This window comes from Pseudopipra pipra, chromosome 13 (assembly GCF_036250125.1).
Source record: "Pseudopipra pipra isolate bDixPip1 chromosome 13, bDixPip1.hap1, whole genome shotgun sequence".
Classification (NCBI taxonomy): domain Eukaryota; kingdom Metazoa; phylum Chordata; class Aves; order Passeriformes; family Pipridae; genus Pseudopipra; species Pseudopipra pipra.
In genome coordinates, this window is record NC_087561.1 from 14,478,301 (window position 1) to 14,501,392 (window position 23,092).

Below are 23,092 nucleotides of genomic sequence, written 5' to 3' on the forward strand. Positions count from 1 at the left end.
GTAATTCTGCTAAAAAAAAAATTAAAAAATAAAAAGGGCTGTGTTCTGCACACAAATAAAGAGAAAATAAAACGATGGATTCAGAAGAGGAAACAAATTATTTTCCTCTCCTACTTTTGAGAGACAAATGGTTGCACTTGGTCTGTGTCTTATTGCTCCTGCTGGTCAGTCTCAGTTCTGTGGCAATGCCCCACCGTTACACCAGGGGGTAATAAAGCCTTGTTGGTGTGAGATGTGGCTCATTGTAACACACACAGGAATGTGCACTACCTGAGCCTGACAAATCTTAGTCCTTGGATATTTAACCCTCCCAGAGAACTTTGAGAAGAGGGTCATCATTGTCTCAGTTTCCACTGACAACATGAACTGTGACGAAGGAAGAGAGTCAGGAAAGGGGATAAATTAATGTGTTCATTAAAGTAATTATGCTACATTTGGGCCAGGAAGATTAATGCAACTGTATTCTAGCTTTTTAGCCATTATCTTCAGTGACTAAAAGCACTTGGAGTCCTTGCAATTAATAAACAAATAAAAAACCAGGGCACTAACACCACCTTCTCACATTTTATCCTGTTTAACACCTCTAGGAACCACTTCTATGCAGTATTTCAGATAAATATATAATAGACAGTGATGTAGGAATCAACTAAAAAAAGATTAAATCAGAAATACTCTGCAACTGAAGAGTGGGAGTTTTGCTGTACCTGTCATGCTGGCAAACCTCGCTAGTTGCCACTACTGCACTTTTAAGCTGTATAAATTTCAGCATTGTTCTTTTTTACTGTGGTAACTCCCTATTCTCTCTTTCTAAATGCAGCCTCCTAGTAATCACAGAATCATAGAATGGTTAAAGTTGGAAAAGACCTCTAAGATCATTGTGTCCAACCATTTACCCAGCACCACTGTGTTCAGCATGTCCCCAGGTGCCACAGCCACACATTTTTTGAATGCTTCTGGAGATAGTGATTTCACCATCTCCCTGAGCAGCCTATTCCACACTTTGAGGTTTTCCTGATCTCTAATCTAACACCCCCCTCGTGTACCTTTAGGTCATTTCCTCCCGTCCTGTCAGTTGTTACCTGGAAGAAGAGACCAAACCCCAGCCTGCTAATTTGCTTCTAATACAGAATCAGGGTTATCAATATTATTTCATGCCACTACCATACGAACTTCAGATTTTAAGATAACATCAGTGACTTCAAAAATTTGAAGAATCACAGATCACTTTGATTTGAAATTGTCCTGTTATAACTGACCATAAATACACAGCCTATAAATACATAATCTTAACTGCAGTAGCTCTGAACAGCCTTGACAGGGTTTATCAGCTAAATGTTTAATCAGGCAAAGCAGCAAAAAACATAACCACAGGAATACATGGTATTTAGCATTTAAATAAAGCTTGTAAACCAATGACAAGTCTATTTGGGCAACTACTCCCACACATGTTCCTTATCTGCAAAGGTCTTGTCCCAAATTTATCGGAACCAGTCTCTTATACTTTATTTTCCAGGCAGTAACATCAGTTTCCATTCACTGAGTCCACAGAGAAAGATGCAGAAAACTACAAGTTAAAAGGCAGGGCCATGAAAAAAGAATTCCCACACTGTCGATGTCATATTGCTCTGGGAACTTATTAAATCACAGTCAAAAACCCCAAAAAACAAAACCGTAAAACCAAGAACAAAAACCCCACCACAGAAGCAGAAACAAGCCTGCCAAAGCACCATAGTTCTTTGGGTTTTGTCTAATTGAAGAACTCAGTTTCAAAATTCCCAGCTCCCTGGCTGCTTCTAAGATCAGACCTCGAGCAGAGAAGGCAAGTGAGAGCCGTGGCACTGTCAGCAACAGGAATCCTTCCCTCCCTCGGCACAGGAAGCACCATTTCTTGTTTCCCCAGACTGTAACCTCTGTGTGAAATTGCCCTGCTGCTAATAGGTACCAGCCTCTCACCTCCTGGCATTAGGGGCCAGATGTGGCTCTTTCTGCTTCACTGCTTGTTTGGCCCTGCATGCCCAGACTGTGCTCTGGGCTATTCCATTCACTCTCTGTTGGCGAAACATCCCACAGCAGCTCTCAGCACTGAACAGCTGTGAGTAGCCCAAGCAAATGTAATGATTTTTTATTGTTACTATTAAGTAGACATAAGTAGTGAGTCTCTCCCTCGTGTGTGGTGTGGGGGGATCAAAAAACTTTCATGGAAATAACACCTTTTTGTAAATAGGAGTTGGCTTTGCTCATGGTTCATTCTAGCAGCCTTTAAATACATTTTCCCTCCTTTAGAGTTGGGAACCATTTGCTTTATGAGCACCATTTGGATCATTTACCTGTTGCTCATAAAATAGACAAAGCTTTTATCCATGCCATCAATTTTTACTCACTTTATACAAAATACCTAAGGAGGGATTTGCAGAGGCCAGAATTACATCCATGAAAGAATTAACAACTAATTTAATTTTCTGCTACAATAATGGTTCCAGCAGTTTTTGATTTTGTTGATTACATTTCTTCTCTCCACAAAATAAAAAGCATATTGGTGTTAGCTTCTTTATATGCACTTTTTTAAAAAGCAGATTTTTTTTTTTCAAAAATGAATAGGAAAACCAAAAACATTTAATGCATTTTAATCTCTGTAGTCATTAAGTAAAGCAGCGGGAAATGTAGCTTTCAAAAGTGATCAGATAACAGGGTGATGGTCTGTATGCTCAGGAAGAACAACGATTCTCATCAGCGCTGGGACAGTGTAACAGGATATTTCTTTGACAAGGCTGCTGGCAACAGTCGCACAAACCACCAAGGAAACATGGTTGCACAAGCCCACCTCTGTCACCCTCGTTCATGCACCAGTGCCTCAGTAAATGACAACCACGGCATCAAGCTGCTTCAATGACTCCTTTCACAAGGAGAAAGCCAAAATTCTCTCCTCTATGCCAACAACCCAAAGCCCAGCCCTACCTCCATCTCCTACTTGCTCTGCAGCATGCACTGTAGGCAAGGGAACAGGAGGAGCCCATTATCCCTCCCACAGTGATCCATCAGCTGCTCTGCAGTAACTGCTGGAACCAGACACTTCCCTCAACAGTTTGTTCCTGCACATGAAGAGTTACTGTCTCTTGGTAAGTGTGGACCACAGCAAGCTCCTGCAGTCCTGCACATAAACATCATTGACTGCAGACACAGATCGATGAGGCTTAACTGCTGTGATTAGCAGCTGCCTGGAGAGAGGCTTTGGAGGTTTGGCCATCCAGATGTGGGAACAGCCAGGGCACACACTGCACCTGGGAGCCTTTTAGTTAGGAAGGAGGGAAGATCCTGGGGTTTGGAGAGGCAACAGTTGAGGGATTTCCCTACAACACAAGGCTTGCGTGTTTATAGATAACAATCTTTCTGCATGCAGAGATGCAAACATAAGTACCACCTATCTGTGACTACAGTGGAGAATTGACCATTTAAGAGCTTCTGTATTTTAATCAGCTGTACAGATTGTCCCATGAAAGCCTGCACAGTCAGCATTGTCCCTAATTTAAAAAAAAATGCCACCAAGCATGAACAAAGGTAGCTGGAACACAGGTGTGAGCTTTTTTCATTTCTCCTTCTAAATTCATACACTGTATTTGCCACAACTTTTGGGAGTAAACAGGCCTCTAGAACTAGCCTAACTTCTAGGATTTCAAAATAAACTTCTACCACTTCATTTCTCCACCAGATGTTCACAGTTTACTGATGCGCCAATAACACTACTAAAGTAGTTTTGCGTTGTCAAGTTCTGCAAACATTTTTAAGCATATATGAAACACAAGCTGAAGGCAAGATAATGCTGGCATTTCTCCCTTGATGCTCAACTAAAAGAGCACTACCAATAATCTGGGCAGCCAAACACCCAAACAAACCATTTCAACATGTGATGCTAAGAACCACAGAGCAACCTGTTGCAAGATTCCTTTGCAGATTATTCCATGAAGACTGACAGAAACCACCATTACAGAAAACAAGTTATCAGAAAAGTTGTTCCAGCCTACCTGTGGCTGAGTCCAAGGCTCCAAGGTTGTTTCTTTCAAAGGAGTCTGTGGCCTTCCCACTTCTTTTGTGTGCTTTTAGGAGAGAAAAGCATGTGTCAGTTATGCGTTCAGTCAACATTCAGCATCAATTTTTCTTGAGGAAACAAAACAGGTACATAATCCATACAATAACATATCATGACTGCATACATTTGGAGTAGGCTGTAGGTCTCTTTTTTTTTTTTTTTTACCAGAAAAGTAACTTTATAGAGTTGCTTTAGTTTTCAAGGTAAAGGGTACACACCTTGCTCTCTGTGCATAGATAAAAATTCAGGCGAAAACATGAAATTATTTGCCAACAGAGTAAGGTTCTGCAGCAGAAATTCAGAGAGAGCTTGACTCTGGTTTCTCTGTCATTTCTTCCCCAGGTTGTGCTCTGTTCAATGGACACCCTGCAGTGTAACTAACTGAAATAGGTTCATCACTTGGATGTGGGGCCATGTTTGCAGATAAGAGCCCTTGCCTTTCCTTAATACTCTTCAGAGCTGGAGCCAGAAGACAGTTGCCAACTTCCTGTCTCCTGGACTTTCCACTACCTTGGTATAGTTCAAGAATGACCACCCCAAAGCCAAAGTCTATGTAATCAAAGAGATTAAACTAGTCTTCAAAGAAGACTTGCTGTCTCTTCATACTTCCTTTTTTTAATAATACCAAAACATCCCACAATTACTCATTACCATCTGTAATTGTTCTGTTTCAATAATAAATGTGTAAGATTTTTGAAAACTGGTAGTGAGCATTGAATAAGATGCTGGCTTCTTCTATTTTTCTCCATATGAACTTCCCAGGGAAGAAACTTTGCACATTGTTGTAAAAATTACAAGTCTCATATTTTCTAATTTTTTTTTCTGTCATAAAACAGAAATAGTGGCGTTCCAAAAAAAAAAAAAATCCTCTGCTGAAATACGCTCTTTAAGCAGTGCCAGGATTTTCCTTCTCCTGAAATACAACATTTCTAATGTACTACCCTTTGAACATGGCCTTTGACAATATGTAATACAAATATCATCTTATCCAGGTCTCACATCACAGCAATCTGAATGCCCATGCAAGGACTGACAAAGAGAGGGAGAGATATGCCATTGGAATTCCTGTAATTAGCAAACTACAGCCACTTAAAATGAAACACTTTTTTAAATACAGAATTTGTGGGCAACTTCACTTAGCATTCACAGCACTTCTTTCAAAAAACCACCTTATTAAATGGCAATTGTGTTTTGGCAGGTTGGATTGCCTGTAATGGTAGATTACAAGCAATCATTTTTACCATTTTTTTGTTATTTTATATTTTGGGGTAGCAATGGGACACGATTCATTCTTGAAATAGAACAATAAGTGCATTTCAAAAGAAAAAAGAAATAACCATAGATTTAGTGAATGCTAAGCAGAGTTAAAATGAATGCATCTGGAAAGGGAAGGTTGTGTTTTTCATGTGTTCAAAAGCAAATGTTTTCTACCTTATAATCTTGCTTTAAATGTAATCATCAAGCATCAAAGGGACCCAAACACATAATGAAAATTATTAAACATATCAGTTGTAGTGCCAAGATACCATAACAATTCCACATGGGGTAACCTGCCAGGAACTGACATTAAAAAACACACTGTTTCTTGAGAAATCATTTTTCTTGGAAATTCACATTGATTTTGTATACATTTGTCCAGTTCTACATTGCAGCAGAAAGAAAAAAAGAATAATCGACTGTATGAACACATAAAGAAAATGTATGCAAAATGTAAACAAAAGTTCATTTAGGTGAAACAATTCTTAAAGTGTTTGAGTAACACTGGAACTCATGCTCTAAGTCTTGGATATGACTTAAAGAAGACTCAAAGTACTCAGTGCTCAATTTCCTACTGACCAGCACCATTTATTTCCTACTGCTCCTCCTACACACCACCCAAAGAGACCCTTTCACCTCACCTTGAAGTCAAGCATCAGAAAGTAGGGACGAGACACAGAAAGAGTGAAAATAGTGCATCAACCTGCACCCCAGAGCACGTGGAAGGACAAAACCAAGCAGTAACTGCCTTCAATCCCTACAGACTTTCTTCCCATAGGAAACATCTTTCTATCTCTCATTCCAACTTTCCAATTATGTTTCAGAGCTCTTTCTAGGAATGAAAGCCCCTGCACCATCCAGATGTAGTTTGTTACTGAGAACCTTGAAGCATATTTGCATTCTCACTTTTCAGGGTGGAAAAGCATGTTCCACACAAGCTGTGAGCACACCCAGGACAGCTGACACTGACCCACTGCTCAGACTGCTCACTAGAGGCAGCTTCCAAGTGTGAGTACCTGTTCTGAACTACCTGCTACTACAAGCAGTTGTACTTCCAGCGTAAAGCTCTTTACTTGCCCCTCGCTGAGATACACACACATTGCTAATGGATCACATAAGCAGCACTTATCCACAAGTTCTCTTTTCTCTTTTATAAAGAGAAATGTGATAAAGAGAGACAATTCTCCCAGGATCTTCTTTCTTCCAGCACAGATAAAGAAGCTCTTACTAAAACTGGGAAGTTTTTGGAAGCCTTTATCTGCCCATTTTGCTTGGAGCATCTTCCTACAGCCTTCTGCAGCTTCTACAATCCTTTTGAGGAAACAATAGACTGTGCCCACAGTCTTTTGTTTATGTTCCCTCCATTTCCTCAATTTGGCATTTAAGTTTCACACATAGAAGAAAATCGTGCTCATAATGAGATAAAGATGGAATGATTTCAACTTGGATATTACATTATGGTTTCAGCAGTGCCATTAGAGCTCCCTTAGCTCTTGTACACACACCAATTACAATTTCTCTAGCAGGCAGGCTTGACTTCTGGAATAAATTAGGTCCTTTTCATGTCTGACGAACCACCTGTCACTTTGTTACAGCCAGCTACCTTTCCACGAGCACAGGGCATATCTGGACAACTGATTCAGTTCCTGCCACTCATCCAACACCTTCCCAGATCTGCCCCCCGTCGCAGCTGAGGGAGACACACTTTGCTCTAAATCATTACCTGCCACCCTGTATCACTGCTGTGCTGCTGGCACTGGGGAAGGCAAAGAGACAGGAAACCACACAGGATCTTGCTGGCTGCAAAGGTTTCCTTTATCTCAGTGTTCCCTTTTGCCCAGCGGGAAATGCAATAATTTCAACTGTCCCCCAAGGCCAGGGAATCCTGTCTATCCACAGAAAGTCCAATCTTCAGGTATTTTCAATATAAAAGAAGTTTGGGGTTGCTGAGTCATCATACAGCCAAGTCTCATCAGTCTTCCACCTGACTACCTAGAAATTACCCCGCTCAATGATGTTAGCAATCAATAAAGTCCAGACTAATAGCCAGGTAGTAAAAGGACTGTGTACAAAATATTTTGCTGATAATTGGAATTTTCTGTCTAATTATAGCAGCAAAAGAAAGCTTTAATATTTAATCAAAGTAGTTATTAAATATATTTTAAGAGAAAAATGAAATTCATCATGAGAATTTTCTGTTGTTTATTGGAAGAAATAAGTTACCAAACATACGATTACTTATGACAACTTGACAGGTAATATCCAGGCTTCCAAAATCTACCAGAGAAAATAAACTGCAAAAGAGATTTTAAAGGTTATGCAAGTCAGTGTTTCAAGCCAGACTTCATTTTGGTCTTTAAGATGCTGCAGAGCGGTCCTCACTCTGAAACGTGAGGGGAAATCTTTGGTGCACCTGAGACAGTTCAAACTGATCCGACAAGTGCTTGGTCACAGACACCCCTTCTGATGGAATCCTGCTCCTGCCCCATTCAGCTCCTTGTGCCTGCCCAGTTTTGGATGATCCACGACAAGACATTGTTTAGTCTCTCAGCCTGTTTTCTCTGTTGGACTGAATTCCATTCTCTCCCTGACCAGAGGTACTAGTCTAGCTCCCCCTGCCTGAGATCCTGCCCTACCAGCCCCTGTGTGGGTTTGGAAGGGAGTGAGGAAGAGGGAAGGCTGTTGTATCCCCTCACTTCCTACAGCCCCAACTCCCGAGCTGCCAGCAGCCCCTCTAACACAACACACATACTCCAGAATAGTTGTAAAGTCCTTCCCTTTTAGCTGGAGAGAAGTTAATTTACCTTTAATTGCTTTGCCCCAGCCTCCAGAGCAGGAATCATAAAAATTTCTAGTAACTTGACCCATGGATATGACTAATTTTTCAATGACTGTCATTTTCCACGCTGCAAAGGGAATTTGTTCCGGACCTTAAAGTTTTTATTCTAATACTAACTACTGGATCTGTTCAGCTAGATGTCACCTCCATTCCCTCCTGCTTTTTTATTGACAAGTTTTTGTTTTTCTTCAAAGAAATCTGGATTTACTATGGTTAGAAAGGAAAAACAAAGAAAAAAAAAGAAAGTTACAACATGACAATTTTGGTTTACCTATTTTGATTTCTGGAAAAGCCTTAAAATTATCTAGACAGATACTACCACCAGTAATTCTAATGGTTATTGATTGCTGTGAGAAGCAAAAGCAGATTGAAATTTCAAGATAATACAAAGCATTTTCCTCTGGTGCCTTACAAAATTGCTACAGCAGCATTAAGATTATCTGATTCCAAGTGTTCTATTTCTGCACTTTAGAGGGGAAAAAGTGTTCTATTTAGTTGTCTTTCATGCTGAAAACCTATATGGCTTGAAGTGAAATTTAGGAAACAAACAGCAAAAGACATTTAGTAAATAATATATTATCTATGTTGCATTGTCAATTGGGACTCCAAATGCTTATTTTAGGGCAACTTCTGTCTGTCTGCCAAAAGCTACATTTTTAGACAGGAACTGCAGACTTTACTATTTTTCTGGCCCCCATTATAATCAGGAAATCATGTATAGCGATTTTACTGTCCAGGCAGAATGTCTTTATTATCACACTGAGACAGAGGTATGCTGTAAGTCTGAGAAGGAGATTATCTCCATTAACAATGCCTCCTTCTTGCTTCTAAGTTGATTTCAGGTAATTGGATTCCTGAAGTCCTCTCCTTCAGCCTCCTAACAGCCTTCATGTGAAAGGTGAACAGAAGGGTTAATTTCAGTGATAAGTTTATTTAACAGATTGCTAAGAAAAAAATTATTTTGCTCTGAGTTTCCATGCTTTAGATAAATATGTAAGCATATGAGAAAGCCATAGGACAGCTGAAATCAAGTAAGGATTCCTTTGGGAAGGTTTTTGCTTTGTATTCAAGAAGTAAAGGACAAAAATGCAAATAAACATATAGATAAACCCCCTTTGTGGAAGCATCAATGAGAAACTCACTATCTAGAGCCCTAAGATGTGATTCAGTAGTAATGGAAACAATCAGTTTTCCACACTAAACAGCAGTCTGGAATCACCACTGACAACTTCTACACTGTTTCGGCAGTAACAACTGCACCTCCATTTCTGACAGTATCAAGATGCCTTGTGATGTGTCTGTACATCCTCTCAGTGATGCCTTGGACTCAAAAGCCATAATTTGACCCAGCAAGTCTCTAATGCTGCTGCCAACAGGCAGCTTTTATCTTGCAAGTACCTCTTCAGAGATGCAGTAAGTCACCTAATGCATATCCAGCCAGCCATGATTTCCAGAGGTGCAGCTCACCCACAGCCTTCAGCACTCACAGCTCTTACACTGTTCCTACAGAAAAATCAGCCCTGGGCTTACTTATTTTCCTCTTTTGTTCCAATATATCTATGAGTAAAGAGGATGCAGGGCAGGAGGCAGAGGAATGAAAGATAAAGGCAGGGTGTGGGGTGGGGGTTGAACAACTACAGCATACTAGGAAAGCTCAGAGGTTTAACAAAGCCTGACATGAGATTTGCCAGATGGTTCTGTACCGGATTGTAAAACTTTAAACTAATCTTCATTTAAGAGTTTTAAGGGCTGTATCCCTCTTATAAAGCCTCTTGCTCTTTTGCCTGGTTGATTCTGGTAAATTATAGATCAGACTTTAGAAAACTGCTTCCATGAACAGCGGCTCCTTAAATCTCAGCTAAACTGAGCAAGAAGATTACATGTTATTATGATGTAGCACAGCAGGATTTTTGTACAGCAAACATAATGATGTAGAGAAGGATAAAACTATCATTCTGTGCAAGGAGGTCATCCATAGAAGAACAATGCTTTTTATACAGCCAGCAAATCCATCCCTACATGGTGAATCTTCACATGGTAAATGCTTTTTCTTGATGGTTCTGTAAAGAAACCCAACCGTAAGCAAAACCCAAATCTGCATTTCAGGATTCTACGATCAAGCACTGTACAGTAAAGGAGATGTCATTTGGGAGAAATTATTCTAAATATTACTAGAAAAAGTATCTATTTCAAGGGCAATTTTAGGGTAAATGCATCTTGTTAGTTTTATGCAAGGAGAAAGGATTTCCTCTGAATCCCCAGGGAAATGTCAGAGAGTGTACGCAGCATTAAAAATTAAAATGCTCACTAATCTTATAAGTGCATATATATATATACACTTTAATTGTATATCAAAGACAGTTCACATGGAAAAGAAAAAAGCCAAGTCACCATAGTAATGTGTAGAAATTCTTTCCACCTGCTGTTTGTATTTTCAATCTTACACAGTATCTTCACAGTTGAAATTACAGTAGAGAGAATTACAGATTTCAGACACCACATGATGACAAAGCTGAAGTGGGAACAACGGAAGATAAATCCAGGTGTTCAGCAAACAACAGTAACAAAACTTAATAAAAAAAAAATCAAGAGACTGATTGTTCTGAGAGTTGATGCAGTAATTTGATACTAAAATTGTGGCCTATCAACCTTTTGAACAAGTAATGCAAATGCCTAAGTCTATTGAGCTCCAAGTCAGCAGCCTATTGAAATTGCTTTAATTTTCCTGTACACGATTTTGAATGCAACATAGTTATGTCAAATGACCTTCTTTTCTCTCTTTTTTTTTAATTGAAACATTATTTCCTGCACATGAAAGCTTTTGACTTAAAAGCAATCAGGTGTGATATTCACAGCTCTGGTCTTTTCAAAATGTCATGCACAGGAATTATGTGGATTTATCCTAAAGCTCTCTGTAAGAACAGCAGCATTTTGAAATGCCTAAGAAAATGCCTGTCTATGAGAATATGCTAGTGAAGACCATTGTAAAACTGATTTTATTACATTTAAGTTACCATCAGATACTGTGTTACCCTTCTGTTTTATCTTGCACATCATTGCCTACGCACTTAAACAAATTTGCCAGATTTACAAAATAATAAAAAAATTTTTAATCAATGCACAATTAAATGCTTTCTGATATAGAAACAGAGGAATCCCCACAAATTCAAGTAATTCTAAAGGAGAAAAATTACTTTAAATTTTGATAAACACAGAGCTGCTTTTTTGGTTCATATATGTAAAAATCTTAGTGGTAATAACTGATAAAATATGCTCACACTACATGTTCTGACTTGAAAGTATTTACATATATAAGATTAATGTGACATAATATGCTAAGGTATTCTTACATCAAGTGAAAGGAGAAAAAAAAAAAAAGAACATAATATCAAACAGCTTGTTTTACTTGCCTGAGCTCTATTTAGCTTTTCAAGAAGGAATATAAATGTACGCAAATCCATTTTGTGACTCAGATATAAAGCATCATGTTAAAAATGTAGTACATGGTAGCAAAACTACGAATTTTTATATTCCAGCATATTTTCTCCAGAGTTGTTAAAATTCACATTTCTTATATCCTGTCATAAAAATAATTTCTCTTTCTGTAGGTTATTTGGGGAAAAGAGCAAAGCCTCTGCCTGGATCCACCTTGTCCAAAGGTGGGGTTTTTTCCTAGGACTTATAATTTTCTCCCTCTGTGGTATGACTAAGTTATACTTTATAGAAATCCAGCTCCTTATAAAGAGCATTTGCAATTTAAATTGCTCTTTTTCTCTGAACATTAAGTCTGAATTGGATAAAGTTATTAAAAGGTAAGGCTTCCTAGTTTTTTTTTTACTTCACTAATCAAGCAAACTAAAATTACATTATCGGAGTCAGCCAGGAGTAGCACAGACCTGGTGGATGGAGAAAGGCCTGAATGGGAATCTCACATGCTGATTACAGCCAGGAGAGAATGGCTGACCAACCCCAATGATATAAGCTTTGAAGTGTGGCAGAACTAAGGAAAATGTGCCACCTTAAATTAGATTTTTCCAGAAAGTTGATAAATAGGCTTACTCATAAAGAGCAGCAAGACTAATCTGCAATTCTCCTGACATTAGAGACAACATGATCTATAGAAGCCTTGTTGGATCATCAGTTCTTTTCATTTGATGTCATCCTATTTATATTCCTTATCCCCAGCTGTGACTATTCGTCTTACAAAGTATGTTTGATTTTTCTAGTGCATATTGTAGCGCTTAGTATGTGAAGTAAAATAAAAAGTGAGATTTTTCTTCAGGTGGCAAGAGTGTGTCCAGAACAGGCCACACAGTGCCATAAACAATCCCTCAAGAGATAAAGAAATATGCTTGGAAATACCTTTATTTTTCCTTATTGTTTCTTTGAGGATATTATTCAGCCTCTTTTACAACCTATGGCACAGAAATGAGAATGAATGCAAACAACGTAACTTGTAAAATAGGGAGGAACAGGGAAAGGCTTGTAGGAGTCATCAAGGGCAAGTGTAGGTACGAGAGGCTCCAGCTGCTCCAAGGCAGGTCAGTGCCAGGGAGCTCCATCACCCTGCTTAAGCCAAGAATGCCTGTGGGCTGGATCAGCACAACTTGAGAAAAATAAACATGAGTCTCATTACAAACACAGACATATGCAATCACAGATTCATATCATTTGGTATTTTACATGGGGTCAGGATAGAGCCCAAAATTTCAGTAGTATTCTAGTGAAATCCATTAAAAGTTGTATTGCATTCTTGTTAACCAAGAGAAACTGGTGCCTGTCAGCCTCTCTGCTGCTTCATCCCTTCCTTTGTGCAGCCATGCTCATCAGCTTTCCATCAAGAAAAACAATATGAATATACTGTTTTATCATTCTCAATGGGAAACTATCATCAGAGAAACCCACAAAGCCTTGTCACATTTACCCTAATACTCTTGTGTTATACCAACCCCACCTTCTCTCTCTGTTAGGAATCACTTCTGAAGTTACAGGACAAATCCTACTTTGATATCATATATTTCTCTGTTCTCGTAGGGTTTGCTGTCAAGAGAATAGTCATGCTATTTCAGGAAGAATTATAAATTTCTAACCTTTTTTTTTTTTAGCTAAACATAATAAATAATAACATTATGAAATTACTTCTCTTCCTGAACTATATAATCTGCGTGCTAGGCTGCCTTTCAGGAAGGAGGGAACCTAAAATTCATCAGAAGCCTCAGTGGTGCAGGGACATTACTCAGGGAAGCTTCACTGAATAATGAGACTTTGGAAGCCCTGATGGACTGAGGCCAAGGTTCTCCAATGCCAGAATGTCACTGACTCTTAACTGCCTCCACAATTATGGCAGATTTGTGTCCTTGGAACATGGAGGCAGGAGTGCAAATCAGACAGGGTCAGAAGCATTCCCAATGGGGTTTGAGTCTTTCTACTTTAAAGGATTCAGGGAAGTTGTTGTAACAGATGTGTTCTCATTATTGTCAGACATCATTGCAAGATTGCTTGGCCCTGATATTGGATTGGCTTTAAAACCTAAGTAATTAATATAAGTATTACCTCTGTTTCTTCCTTTTTCTTGTCCCTAATTTGACCAGGAACACGTTCAGAGTATGGTCATGCAATAGAGGCAAAGGTCACCTCCCCCTGTTATGGCCAGCACTGAGTGTCACCAACATGACCAGCAGTGGCAATGGCACAGAACAAAAGTCCACAGGGATTCAGCCTGTGCTGAAGCCCATGTTACTGCAAACTTTAATTGCTACTGTAACTGAAAATGGCTGCATAAAGTTTAGAAGATAAAATAATGAACACAGAAGAAACATTCTCTCCATAAGTTTTACAAACAAGGTGAGAACTAAGAATGCAAAGGGATGAGGGGACATCCAAATCTTTTAAATAATGGGTGAGACAGGAGGAGTATTTCTAAAGTACTGAAGAAGATTGACAAGCAGGAGTTACAGTGGTGTTAAGGATGTCTAAAGTTAATCCTGGAAGGTGTCTTCAATTGAGATAAATCGGTTTCTGACTGTCTTCTACTAACCACATTGTACTTAAATCCAAGTGCAATCTCATCTACTATTATAAAGTTTATTTAAATCCTGACACACAAGTTTCTCAAACACATTTCCTGACAATTCCCATGTTTTCTATTCTATTTTATATTATTCATGAATGAGAGAGATTTTTTTCCCCCTCCAGTCAGGGTGGAGGAAAGAGAGAAAGAAAACTCAGAACATAGTATCTGAAATCTAATGTTCCCTAAATACATTATTAAATTAGTTTGTGCAGGTCAGCTTCCACTAATAACGCCTGCAGAGGGAACCTTTTCCATCACAGTCCTTTTCTTTGTAAAAACGATAAATGGATATTAGTACCATTCCTCTGGAAATACCATTTTCCTCATTTAAACAATGGTGAACTAAAGAGCAGAACCACACGTACAGTAATTTTTCAGGTAACAGGCAATTTTTCTTTCTAATGCCAAGACGAGAGACAAAATGACCCCACTTGGATAAGATTGGTAAGAAAACTACTGTCATAAATAGACTAGAACATTGGGGGTAGATTCCATAATGTATAAGGCTAGAATTCGGGAGACACCTTTCAAAAGAGATGCAGATGGACACACACACTCTGTCACACACTGATTTCCAGAGACTCTCCAGATTTCAAATATTTCAACTGTGCCGAGGAATATTTCATGATGAATGTATTTCATGTATTTCAAAATGAAATGTATTTCATTTTGTTATGCACCTCTATAAGATAGGCTCTTTCTGCATCTCACTTCCCAGTAGCACATTCCAGGGAAATGAAACGTGAGGAAAGGAGTTAAGTGGTCAGATACTCAGATACAACCTCTGGCCCCACACACAATATGATACTCTTGGAAATACATAAAAAAACATTAGCAAAGAATTTTTCATGCTGAATACAGAGCATGTGCATGTACATATATGCGATCTGGTTTAATTCTAGCTAGTTTGAACATCAAAAATAGAGAAGCCATGACAGCTGACTTCAATTTGAGTCAGCTTCTAAAGAATTAGAAAAAACTTTGCAAGATGTTGAACTCCATTTTTTCCACCAAAAGTCTACATATTGTTAGACAAGAGTCCAAAACCTGAAATTCCTATTTTCAGTAGAAAAAATTTCCATTTTCACATAGATAAAGCCATAAAAATGAACTTACAAAACCTAAGTTTACTTTAAATTACCCTCTTGTTTATTTTGTAGGGAAAAAGAAACACAACCTAGTGGAAAACAATATCAGAGTAGCTCCTATTTTGTACACAGGTCTTATATGTGTTAAAGAAAATGGTAATTTGCTTATTAGTGGGAATTGCTTTCATTCTTCCAAATAATGCATTCTATGAATAATTTGAGCTTTCAGAAATAGTTAACGAGATAAAAAAAAAAATAAAGTATTGTTGTGATGCAAGTTGGGGGGTTTGCATATCTCACTTAACAGAAGAGATTTGCAAATAAACATTTGGAGCATGTGAAAATCAATAGCAAAACCACAGAATGTGGCCATCACTGGATTTCTAAACTATTTACACTGAATTATTACTTGTCTTAGATTAAGCACATGAGCACTGAAATAACATATGGCAACAAAATCAGACACAGTAGCTGTTTTTGTTATTCTGCCCATATGCAACAGACTTTATAACTTCACTTATAAAGACTGTGATAATTTTCTAAAGGGTTATGCAAGTCTTGTATGGTCTTATCTAATACCTATGATGCATGCATTCCATAAAAAAAAATTCTTATCTTGGGATTACTTCATTAAACCTCCTGGTGTAAATTCTTAAGGATTTCTTATTCTTAAGGAATATGAAACACTTTCACAATTTACGTGACAGTGACCCTTAAGACCTATCAGATTATGCTCTCTATGTTCTTTATTATTCCAATTCCTACATCTTGAGAAGTACTAAATTAAATGAAAGGTCTGAACTTGCTCCAAGTGACTTTTTTAGGCACAATACTGGTTCAAAGTCACAAGAAAACCCCTCAAAACACCAAATGCCCACAAAACCAAACCAAACAAATCCTCTAAAACAAACAAAACAAAACCAATCAAAAAACAAACAAGAAAAAAAATCACAACAATAAAACCCAAATATCCAAACATCAGAACCCACAAATTAACCAAAAATATTCTGTCTGTACTCTTTATTTTTACAGATTATTTCATCTTTTAAATGCAAGTGTAGCTCAATATAATGTGTGAATTGAAACATTCCCACCAAGACAAATCAAAGCAATGATATTTAAATGATCTATTTCTGAAGGAGGCAAACAGAAAACACTTCATCCCACAATTCTATAAATATTCCTGTCAGTTCTGTTACAACATAAAGATAACCTGCCATTATCACAAGAATGTAAAGATGTTATGACTTATCAATACATATATAAAGCCTCGGCATTCAAAGGTAAAACCAATATTGTTCCTTTTTTTACCGTTCCAGAATTATCTCAAAGGGAGCAGTTGGAAAGAAAGAGGCCTTGTAAAACATGGACTGACGGAAATGGGATTTTCTAGGCAATGACAAGCAGTGCAGATGGGCTGGAGGTGCAAACACACAGGCTCCTCTTCCCTTTCCTGCTCTCTGTGCTGAGCACATACACTGCTGCCCAGGATTAGTGAAGTGAGACTCAAACAGCAAACACCATCAACTTCCCATGTCCTTCAAGGTTCCTGTGCTCAGCTGTGACACAGGACAGAGTTCTGTGTACCTGCATAAACACCCTCAACAAGATCCATATCGACCAGTCCAAGGAATCTGTGTTGACAACACCCAAAAACTATCAGCACACTCTGTTTCTTTAGCAAACGAAGGGTTGAAATAAAGAAAATAAGAAAAAAAAATGTCACTGCTGCTCAGTCACTGAGAGCTAAGAGACAATGCTGATTAAGGTAATAACTGAAAAGCCCAAAAAGAAAAACTTCTTGAATCAGGGAACGTAAAGACATTTGTACTCCTTTGTAGACAAACACACTATACCAGAAAAATTTAACCACACAAATATAAAAATCACAGCTAAAGTAATTAATAAAAATGGTAAGTGACATACAAAGAAAATGACATAAAAGAGTTCCCTCAAAACCACTTGCTTGTGATACACAGCAAAATGAGCATGTCACGCGACTGATGTGAGACAAAAGATATATCAACAGGGATGGAGGATGACTTCTGGAAAGCTGAAGATCAAATAGAAAATGCAAAACTCTTTTCTGTGTTAAATATGTATGATAAACATCAACTTCAAGACAACAGACCTAATCCTGCATTGTCCTGAATCCTGAGAGTGAGGAATTCTACATAACCTCGCAGCTCTGTTTCATGGAAATTCTTAAAGTATGTTACATCAGTGAATTTTTAGTCTCTTTTTAAACAATCTTAGCAAGGCCAATAGTAGTAAATAGAAGATAGGAAAGTAACATGACATATTATACTTCTATTCTTAACACATCAATGAATCACAACACAGATTTAATTATCTGTCCCTCTCCTACTACCCAACACATCACCCAGAGAATCTAGACTCACTCTTCACTAGATGAAACACCAATAATACAGAATTCATATTTCAGCTTTCCTTCAGATTATGTCTATAAATCCAGGAACTATGACAAAATCACAAGATGTAAAAAATAAAACAAAACCAAAACACATCAAACCCAAAACACCATGGATTTAGTTTTTGTTCTTCTGTATTTGCACATTTTCCCAACATTTACCTCTGACTTTAAACAAATTCTCTACTGTAGAGGTACCACTGATTCACTTTAAAGAAACCAGTTTGTTTCAGAGAAAATTAGTGTGGAAGAATATTATCATGAAAGGCTAAAATGACTATAAAGGAAATTACACAGCTCAAGTAAATTCTTAAATAGTTATCTCCTAACAAGAGTTTAATGTTATATCTCAAACAGAAATCAGATTAACTGTAAAAACTGGTAACAATTCCCTCCAAGAAACACGTTGGGATTTGATGTTTTTCTTTTCTCTTTCTTCCTCAGTCCTTATGAAGCCATCCCTAGTATAGAAAATTTCTTCAAGCAATTTTCTTACAACAATTGGCTTCTTTAATTTACCTCGATCATAAATTCCCAACCACAAGAGTAGATTCTTTGCCGCTTTGAGATCTGCATTTAATTCCACATTCCTTCCTTTCATTTCAAAAATGCCCACATTTATCTATATCATTTTACTTTGGGGCATCATTTAACTTAGTCCTCCCTAGCCAGAAGTCCTAGTAGACCCTCCCACAAACTTCTTGCTTCAGTGAACTGACTTGTTGTCTCCTCTAACTATCCTCCACAACAAATCAATCCTTTGACTCTTCCAACTTTTCTGAAGACTTATCTGTTGCCTGCTAGAGAAATGTTGTAATCAACCTTCTTTTTTTTTGCATTTCTCTGTGGTGGTGAAGAAAGATTAATGTTAAGCATCTGTCACAGCTGGGTTCAGACAAAGCCAACTGACCCCTCAGTTCTCCCAGTCTCACTACTGTCACTATCCATCAGAGCTGGAACATGGCAGGAACACTGAGAACACGCTGCCAAACACAAAGTTCTTTAAACCCACCCACTCACACAGACCAACATACACCAGAGTTAGGACTTCCCTTAGGATATGCCTTCCCACTTTACAGTTCAGGAATACCTCTCTCCATTTGCCTCACTGTTAGAGTTAACCAGAAAAAAAACAACAGGAGAAAAAAAACCAAACAACAGTATCTAGAACTTGATCTCAACTGATTAATGACCAGAATTGGCCACACAAAGAATACCATTAAGCTTTGCTGAGAATGACTTCTGTACCTCAACAATTCAAAGCATAACTAAGACCAAACCCCTCAGACATCCTGGAGCAAACCAAAACCTTCATATGAATTGGTTTTGTATTTTAGAAAGGCCACCACATTGGTAGATAAGTCAGATAGACAGAAAGAAAAGGGATACAGATAAGATAAATATACTTCTCCTACAGAAATATTGAAATGAATGGTGTTGTCCATTTTAGAAGAAAATGAAAAGCAGGACATAAGAGGATCTATGTATTGACATCCAGGTATATTTTTAGGTCAGGTAAGTTATGCAGCGACTGCTGGCAAAATTCTAGTTCAAGAAGTGGAGGAACCAATTAAATTAGTCTGTTGATTTTTCTAAGGGAATAAAAATCTTGTGCAGTGTATGGTTGGAATGCTGAGCACATCAGGGATTTCACAACATGGCATTAAAGAGCAACAATATTCAGAGCTATAATAATTAAGACAAAATAGACATGATCTCCAGAGAGCAGTGCAGACCCTTATTTTCCAGTACCTTGAAGCTATTCTAGGCTGGGAGTGAGATCTTTATAAGTGATAATTCCACCCTATGACACTTCTAACACATTTTTCATAAACAACTCACATTTGTCCGTGTTAGTTCTGGTGTACTTTACAGTTTTAGCAACACAGCGTTTCTTGTTTCTGCAGATTTGCATTTGTCCACACACATTTGATGTGAGCTGGCAAAGCACAGCTCCTCTCCAGAGTGAAGCAGTCCCTGAACAACACAAGACCTCCTGCTAACAGGCAGGCTATGCCAAGATGTCACTATGTGTGTGCTCTAGTGACTTAATTTCAGTAACTGAAAGTCAGAGCTCTGAGGACACAACTCTCTGGGTGTAGGCAGGGCACAATACAGCACCTCATGGTCCTCATCACAACCCACACCCAGCCAGCTACAGATCCCACGGCCATGGCACCAGCTAAACCTGCACAATCACTGAATCAGGCAACACTTGCCATTTCAGTGAGTCACAGTGCAGTAAATTGAGTTTCAGCAATAATACAAGTAGGAAAATGAAGGAAACATCAGGTTGTAGCAGGAGATGAGTTGTCCTGCGTTTGCCAGAGATTGTTTTGCTAGTCAGCTTCCAAACATCCACATTAATAAAAGAAAATTAGTTTCTGACTGTCAGAGAAATCAATGAACTGCAAGTTTCATGAAAGAAAGCTTTAAGTTGCAATAGCTCTAACACAGAGAATTAATAAAATAACAAAAAAATTCAGAGAATTTAAAAGAAAGAAAAAATTAAGTGTGCTGGGGCATCAAGGTCAGCTCCCTAATGCACAGTGCACATTCACTGGCGTAAAAAGCTTTTATGGTTTCCTGAGGCTCAACATGCTCTTTTCTGCTTTTAGATGTCAACAGGTTCATCCCAACCGTGCCCTCAGCATTTGTAAATCATCCACTTCATTATCAGCCAGTGCTGTGAGAATAAACCCAGAGGAGCTAACTACCAACCACACCCTCCTCAGTGCAGCACTCGCCCCTGAACTTGAAGAGATTGCCCCCTGTGCCAAGAGTGAGGAGATGACCTCGCTGAGAGGTGTTATGAATGCAGCACTGACCAAAAAAACCTGCAAGCACTTTGGCATTCAACCCAATGTTAAGAGTTATAGACAAGTTCTCCATCAGAATCACAAACTGCCACAGAGCACAGAGGAAACAACAGCAACGCGGCGCTGCAGAGAAAAGGCTCCTCATGGGGCGTTACCTACTGGTGCCCTCCTCAGCTCCTCCAACAGATCCAGGGAAAACCACAGTTCATGTATTTATACTGTACTAATAGCACCCCAATCCCTGCTACTGGGGAGGAACTCAAACTGCTGCCAAAGATTCTTCCAAAGCTGGAAGCTTTTCTCTTTCCTACAGTGTATGACTGTGGAAGTGAGAGAACAGACTCAGCCCTAATTCACAGTCATTCTCATTTCCAGACGAGGTTTCTCTAGTGCCACAAATCTATGGTTGCAGCCATTCCTCCTTTGCCTCTCTTTTCCCAGGCAGGAGGTTTGTTGCCATTCATAGCTTACATACATACCTACACAGACATAGGGGTTTGGGGTTTTTTTTTCATGTAAAGATTACATTCAAGTAAAGTTATCATCCCATGACAAAAAGTCATGCGTGGGAAAAGGGTCTTCTGGAATCTGATTTTCAAACCCTTTTTATTAAGGCTAAATAAAGGGGGTTTTGCTTATTTGTAAGACTCTTATATAAGACTCTCATATAAAATCCTATACCTTCAAATATCCTGTGATTTTTTTTTTTTTATTTTAAGAAGCCAAGAATACATGCCCATTTGTATGGAACTTGCACTGTGCAATCTGGCACCACAACAAGCACATTTTATAGAAGTTGTCACCAAGAGACCTGCTCTGGCCAGAATAAATTTGCTTGCTACAAATGGGTATGTGCAGGAATGTCCCACCAGTAGGAAATGGCTTTGTCCATACTCCATGTGGTCAGAAAGTAAGAATACTTTCAATGTAACTGAAATTCTTTGAAATTCCCTAGTGTACTGTTTTATGTTGGAATAAACCCAAACCTCTCAGATTAGATCTAGTTTCCCAAGGAACTCTCAAAGGTCCTCTTTTGTGCCCAGTATCTTTATGAAGAATAAACCAACTAGAGATGTCTGTGCTACTGTTTATTTATACTATGTTAGCTGGTACTGGGTGCCAGCATACCATAAAATATTTATAATTATTAAAAGACTATGCTTTTTTCCCTACTGGGCATAATCCAGATTGCATATCAATTTACAAGTATTTTATGAATCTTTATAGTTAATTTTAGTATATTAATAAAAACACTACTTATAATTAACTTTTATCCGTCTTTTGTAATCTCTCTATATATGCACAGATTGGGGTGATAAAGAGTGCAGTATCTCTTAGAGGTAAGTAAGAAAAGTAAGGGAGTTTATTGAAGTGCTGAAGTGCACAAAGATAGTTATACAATACTGTAAATTTTAACATCTCAAAATGTATAGTTTTAATAGTTTTGTTGTTTTTTTTTTTTTTTTAATCAAGTAACTTCCCATGTCTCAAAAATATCTTTAAGCATCATAGGTACAATGTAATTGCAGAACTACAAAGATCTGTTATGACTGTCATGGCACTAATAGTCTTTGTGGGTGTATATTTTAAGAAAGGATGAATTATTTTTTTCTGGCTTTTTGTCAGAAACTACATTGTTGTGGGTTCCTTTTTTTAACAAAACATTCAAGTAGTTTCCTCACAGCTTTTCTTCGTTTTTGAAGCTGAAGAACTACTTCATCACTTCAGATATAATAGAGCAAGTAGGCCTTCTATTGAACTCCAGTGATTAAATTACTAAACTAACCCTTCTTGTAGTAAGAGTTGAACTTCAAATGTTTATTTAATTTCACTTACTCTTCTATCCTTTTAGTTATCTATTGCTGGCCATCTGGATTACCACCATCAATAAAAATTGGTTTGTGCAGTTAGGCTGGGGTCAGCATCTTGAAAAGGCTCCCCGTCTAATTATATAGATTTACAATTACAACAGTGTAAAACACTTAACATCCACATGTTAAAGCTATAATTTATAGCCTATACTGAAATAATTACAGCAGGGAATGCTGTTATGTACTCTGTTCCCTGGAGATAAGCAGTGTAGGATCCACTCACAATTACTGTCACGACACCTGAGGAGATTCATGTCCCAGCCGTGGCCTAAACCATAAAATGGCACCAATTCAACAGAGCACTAATGCATGGAAGATAAAGCAGAGCCTCAGGCACAACTCCCCACTCTTCACACATGGCTCCCACCTGGACTGGCACCAGGAACCCTCTCCCAATCCAACACCTCAGAGCTGCTCTTATCATCACTGCTTCCCTACAGTCACTTCAGGCAGCAAAAGATTCAATGCTACATTTCACCCTCTCGAGAGGCAGGGCTGTGTTAGAGCCATCCCCCAAATCACTGAAAAGAAGAATTCACAACACAACTGAATGTTGTGTTGACTGTTATATAGCAACAATCTCCTGGATTTTTCAGATAAAGTAATCCATGAGAAACTTATGAAGCCCTC

The 23,092-nt window shown here is 38.3% G+C and overlaps 1 protein-coding gene across 4 annotated transcripts in view; it reads right to left on the reverse strand.

The window, feature by feature from the left end:
• The window catches only part of PCDH11X (protocadherin 11 X-linked), a 455,646-nt gene that overhangs the window by 238,214 nt on the left and 194,340 nt on the right, over positions 1 to 23,092 (reverse strand). For all 4 annotated transcript variants that reach the window (XM_064670115.1, XM_064670112.1, XM_064670114.1 and 1 more), the window contains one exon: positions 4,020 to 4,091. In XM_064670115.1, the coding sequence (XP_064526185.1) occupies positions 4,020 to 4,091 (72 nt within the window). The remainder of the gene's footprint in view (positions 1 to 4,019; positions 4,092 to 23,092) is intronic.